Source organism: Limulus polyphemus, unplaced genomic scaffold, assembly GCF_000517525.1.
Source record: "Limulus polyphemus unplaced genomic scaffold, Limulus_polyphemus-2.1.2 Scaffold3543, whole genome shotgun sequence".
In the NCBI taxonomy this organism is placed as follows: Eukaryota; Metazoa; Arthropoda; class Merostomata; order Xiphosura; family Limulidae; genus Limulus; species Limulus polyphemus.
This window is the reverse complement of record NW_013669153.1, coordinates 37,523-43,727: the sequence shown is the minus strand read 5'-3', so window position 1 is coordinate 43,727 and position 6,205 is coordinate 37,523. Positions and strand designations below refer to the sequence as shown.

Genomic DNA, 6,205 nt, shown 5'->3' with positions numbered 1-6,205 from the left:
ATCATCTATATAAGGGGATGCTGTTGTGTATAATGTATGTCATCTATATAAGGGGATGTTGTTGTGTATAATGTATGTCATCTATATAAGGAGATGTTGTTGTGTATAATGTATGTCATCTATATAAGGGGATGTTGTTGTGTATAATGTATATCATCTATATAAGGGGATGCTGTTGTGTATAATGTATGTCATCTATATAAGGGGATGTTGTTGTGTATAATGTATGTCATCTATATAAGGGGATGCTGTTGTGTATAATGTATGACATCCATACGATGTTTTGTAAACAACTGAAAGTGGCTGTGCACGTGGCCTCTCAGCAGCTGTTCAATCAAGAAATTGGTATATGTGACAGAGGTTTCCAAACTGGGAGCGTAGAAAATACACAACACTATTAAAGTACTCAGTATGTATATGCTCATTGGGTGGGGGTTCTTGATCAGGATGCAGAACATTCTAAGGACGTGGGGAGGGAGGGGGCTGTGTGCTGAGAAATGTTGGGAGCCTCTGATGTAGGAAGTCATAACTTTATACCGTGCATGCGCACTGAACAGACATGGTAATTACCAGAGAGGAAGTTGCTTTGTGATTAGCCACAGAAACTTGTTATTATACTTTTATAATATAGATCGAAAATATTATGTGTCAACTCGTATGATTGGCGGAGTAGATCGATGGCATTTCAGTTATGATCTGAAGAGAAAAATCAAAACTCTGCCAAATCAACTGCGACTGGATAACATATCTCCAGACTTTCCCACCTTTAAAACGGAAACCACAGTGTTGAACACTTTGCAAAACCCATCTCGCTGGAGCCAGCACTGACCTCTACATCGAATGGACTTAGTTTGCTCTTAACAAATAATACTAAAGGTCATGAAAACTTTCTTTCTTAGTCCACTTCATAACATTTACTACATATGTGCTTTTCCAAATTAAACGGAGTTTAATAATATTAAAGACATCACATGTTCTGAGAATCAGCGCCAGGGTTAATCCTTCAATGAAAGCTTAAAACTGCAAGGAACCACTTCAAACCATATCCCACAATGCCTCAACTGAACAATACCCTTCTCGGACTCGCGCTTTAAGTACGCAAGATAAACTTACATTAGTTTCCTAGAGAAATATTTCATTTTTGTACGGCAGTGACACCAGAGCATTGATTTTCACTTGTATATTTATTGTACAACATAGTAGAGTCAAACTTATAAATGTTTAAACACATCAAACAAATTAAATGTGGTTAATACTAATGGTTGTTAATCTTTAATCACCTATTAACTTTAACCGATTAAGGTAGATGTTGTTGTTTTTTAGTGCAAAACTACACAATTGGATATTAGCACTCTGTCCACCACGGAGAATCGAACTTCGAATTTTAGCATTGTAAGTCCAGAAACTCACTGCTGACATCCAGAGGACACGTTTAATGCTCAGTAGTTTTTAATCATCTATTGAATCAAACATTACTAATATTTAGCGGTTTCCAATCCTCTGTTAAATTCAACATAGTTCATGCTTAATGGCTTTTTAATTAATCTGAGCATCACCGACGTATTGCAGTTGTTTCAAACAGTTAGGACTATATCTAACAGTGAGGTTGGGCTCAAACTGACCTAACAATATTTAAACATATCCTTCTTTCGTGGAAAGTTTACTTATTGTCAAAAAAAGTAAGTTTATTAGTTTCACCTCTAAAAAATGCTGTTTTCTGAAAAATTCCTAATATTCTAGATGGGTTTTGGTTTTGGTCTACAGAAATTCGAGAAAACTCATCTGATTTTTGTAAAGATGATATTAATCAACATTTTCTGTAAAAAAGTACTGAGAAACTAGCTATAGAACATTGCAACCTGCGACGATTTCTAGAGAACTTTAAGTTACAGAGGTGTGTAAGAGGAAAACTTAATAAGTGATATTTTGCTATTTCAGTTACGTCGTAACCTTTGTCACCTCGTGTCTTTAGCGCGTTCTGTCCATGGGGAAATTATATAAAAATTGTACGAGGCTATGATAAAAAGTAATTTCAAGACATCTACAATTCAATGTGAAACAGAGTCGAACGTGCCCGGACAGTGAATGCTAGGATTTGTTGTTCACACCCCGTTGCCACAGGAAACGTGCGCCGCAATATAAGAGTGACGGTGAAATTTCACTATTCGATCAGATAACTGTTGACCAGCTGCTTTTCCTCTGTCTATCAGCTCATAATTAGGGACGACTAGCGCAGGCAGTCCTCGTGTAACATTGCACAAACAATGTCACATGTATAGTACAGTTTAATTATTTCATAAACCTAAAGTGGTACCAAGCATGGTACCGGCTTTCAAACAAACAATGTCACATCTATAGTACAGTTTAATTATTTCATTAAACCTAAAGTGGTACCAAGTGCTTTCAATCCATTACATCTTACTTCGCTTCACCACACAACGTTGCATTGTTTTGTATTTATTCTTCATTCTTTTATTGACAGTTTTTACCTACTTTGGTTCATTCGAGGAACATGTTAACGTTCGAATAAAGACGCTCATAAGTACCTTTCGAATAGACGTTTTTCTTTCATGCAGTATCTTATTTACGGTGCGATTATTGGCCGAATTATCGACATTTCTACATGAGATATTGCAGTTTACTTGGTCACCTTAACACGATACGATGGTAGAACCGTGTTGTAAGTTCATTAAAGTAAATGATTCCAAACTTAACACGATACGATGGTAGAACCGTGTTGTAAGTACATTAAAGTAAATGATTCCAAACTTAACACGATACGATGGTAGAACCGTGTTGTAAGTTCATTAAAGTAAATGATTCCAAACTTAACACGATACGATGGTAGTAAATGATTCCAAACTTAACACGATACGGTGGTAGAACCGTGTTGTAAGTTCATTAACGTAAATGATTCCAAACTTAACACGATACGATGGTAGAACCATGTATTAAGTTCATTAAACAAAATGATTCCAAACTTAACACGATACGGTGGTAGAACCGTGTTGTAAGTTCATTAAACAAAATGATTCCAAACTTAACACGATACGGTGGTAGAACCGTGTTGTAAGTTCATTAAACAAAATGATTCCAAGGAATCGTTTCAATGATCACTACACCTGTTTAACTGTAACTATTGCGTCGTATTGTACGTGTTTAACTGTAACTATAGCGTGGTATTGTTCGTGTTTAACTGTAACTATAGCATGGTATTGTCTTATGTAGGATAAGGACCCAGTCGAGCAGCTGTTAATTCGAAGCTAACATTTGAGAAAACAGCAAGACAGGATAATAAATATATAATCGGACAAATATTGAAATATTTAGAACTGAGCCTAATGCTCAGACTAAAGAAAGTTTGTACTAAAAAAATGTAACTTATTAATTCATGCTTTAGATGCCATAGGCCTGGTTTGTTGTACCAAGGTGTAAGGCACCTTTCCTACTTATTACATCACTCCTAACTGGTTTCAGTGATTGGGCGTGTGACCCAGATTAGGTTTAACAACCAAGTATTTATGATCACATTTCCGATAGCCTCGGGAATGAGAGTGCAGATGACGTTATCAGATTTAAGTGAGCTTCAGGAACATTTCTCATGGCTTAATATAAGAAATAAAGTTTATGGGGTTTCTGAAGTAATTCGGCTCGAGATAAAGCGACGCCTTCGAAGAATGCAATACCCAGTTGTTGGGGGTTTTTTGTTTTGTTTTTAGTATTGGTGTGTTATGAGAGTGACAGTCAAATCCCCTTATTTGATTAGAAGATAATGGGTGCCGTTGTCTAGTTATCTTCCTTATAGTAGATCTGTTCAAAATTAGGGACGGAAAAGAAACCCACATCATCGACCATAACATGAAACAATTCGGGTTTTGATAACATTATATAATAATTAAAGACAGATATAATTGTTGTAAATTTGTTATTTAAGGTAATTAACACTTTTCTTTAAGGTAGGATTAACTTTTGAATGCCAGTTTTCAAGAGAAAAAAATATTATAAATGGAAAAGAAATAATAAAGCATCTGTTTATAACATTCTATAATATGATTGAAAGTGACCATAGAACAGCGACTAAAGCAACCAAACAAATCATCAACTGAGAAATTGTTATACAAATTTTGGTATATTTGTTCAAACTACACCGGAGTTTGTATATCCTAGCTATCCCTTAGAACAGCGATTCAAAATTTGTATAACAATTTCTCAGTTGATGATTTGTTTGGTTGCTTTGTATATTTGTTCAAACTACACAAGAGTTTGTATACCCTAGCTGTCCCTAATTTTGAAGTGACAGACTAGAGGGAAAAGTAACTAATCAATAGCATCCACCTCCAACTCTTGGACTACTTTACGAACAATGGTATTTGACAGTCACTCTTATAACGCTCGCTCGACCGCAAAGTTTAGAGCGTGATTTTGCAGCAACAGGTTGCGAAGCATGAAATCTGTATTCACAGTCCGGAAAGCTAACCACTAAGTCACGCCTGGCTCATAAAAAAAAGGTAAGGATAGATGATCCCACCGATTAGAATAATCTAAGTCACTTTAAGTTTCTGAACGGTAAATCAAAGTGATGTAACGTATCGTTTTCAAACAATGTCTGATACATTATTCAGATTTCAAACAATGTCTGACACATTATTCAGTTTTCATACAAAGTCTGATACATTATTCAGTTTTCAAGCAAAGTCTAACGTATTATTTAGTTTTCAAACAATGTCTGATACATTATTCAGTTTCAATCAATGTCTAATACATTATTCAGTTTTCAAACAATGTCTGATACATTATTCAGTTTCAAACATTGTATAATACATTATTCAGTTTTCAAACAATGTCTGATACATTATTCAGTTTCAAACAATGTCTAATGTATTATTTAGTTTTCAAACAATTTCTAATACATTACTGAAATCATTAAGCCTATATTCAATACACAACATTAATTCTCTGTCACTAAACTTTGTAATTGAATTTTCACTGCTAAACACAGATTAAATAATATTTAAACCTTGTATATAATGTTTACTTTCAAATAGCTCCTCTGTAAAAAAAAATTAAAGAATTTTCTTTACATATGTTTACGACTCAAGCACAAATATTTCTGCAAAGTTACACAAAAAAATATCTGCACAAACCGTCACTAATTTTGAAATGATAGTCTAAAGGAAAGACAGCTAGTAAAAACTCTCGGGCCATTCTAATCAAATAGTGGGAGTTAATCGTCATTCTTATAACGCACCCACGGCCCCAAAATGCCGAGAGACAATGAAACGCGAGCCGTGAACCCGCAGATTCACAGTCTGAAACGCTAATTGGTTGGACTGTCCTAGTAGTTCTGAAATGTTATTCTAGTGACGTTAAGTATTTTAACAGCTAACTACTAGAACAGTCCAACCAATTAACGTCACTAGAATAACATTTCAGAAGTATTTTAACAGCTAACCAACTAACGTCACTAGAATAATATTTTAACATAAAAGTGACTGTTATGGTTTTATACGAGTTTAAGTACGTGACTTTTCTCCTCATAAGAGGTTCATTTGGATCCAGTGCGCTCTGAGCGACAGAATATACTTGGAAAGTATAAAGAACAACGTAATTGTATTTAATTGTTTATAATATTTCACGCTATTTTCAGTAGTTATCAGATGAGTACAATAAAAACTACCTAAATTTTACTTAAGGCTAATTTATTTATCATAGAAGAACAATGTTCTAAGGTACTCTAAAAATGCAAGTTAGAGTTAAAATATCGAAACAAAGTACGAATTAGCTATTATTTGTGATAAAGGCTACTAGAACATATTCTAAGAAGCTAAAGTAAGAATATTAAAAAAGCTGCTCCCCCTACCGGCTCCTACAAGAAGCACTAATATAAAGCACACTTTCATCTTGGTTCCTCTATGTTGATCCTTCTCCTCTTATTTCTCTACTGAACTGTCTGATTTACTGACAAGAGTTAAAGTATGGTCACTCGACTGGAGCGCCACCTAGTCTGCTCTCCTTACACATTCTGTCCCTGACCTAGCCTCGTGCTCAGTAAGCATTTAGAGTAAGAAAACATCAGATCAACAGATGGCATGTTCTACTTTTCTGCAAGATTATTTTTTACTCACCTGAATTGCTTAAATATGTCAGGAGTCGTTGAGGTGACGCATAAATTAGAAGCAAGTAGCCGAAGCTTGCTATTATATTA

The 6,205-nt window shown here is 34.9% G+C and overlaps 1 protein-coding gene across 1 annotated transcript in view; it reads right to left on the bottom strand.

Annotated features, from left to right (window-relative positions):
• Positions 1-5,939, bottom strand: part of LOC106469554 (protein obstructor-E-like) — a 17,182-nt gene extending 11,243 nt beyond the window's left edge. The window contains exon 1 of the mRNA XM_013930050.2: positions 5,861-5,939. Within this exon, the coding sequence (XP_013785504.1) occupies positions 5,861-5,900 (40 nt within the window). The 5' untranslated portion in view covers positions 5,901-5,939. The remainder of the gene's footprint in view (positions 1-5,860) is intronic.
• Positions 5,940-6,205: the final 266 nt, after the last annotated feature.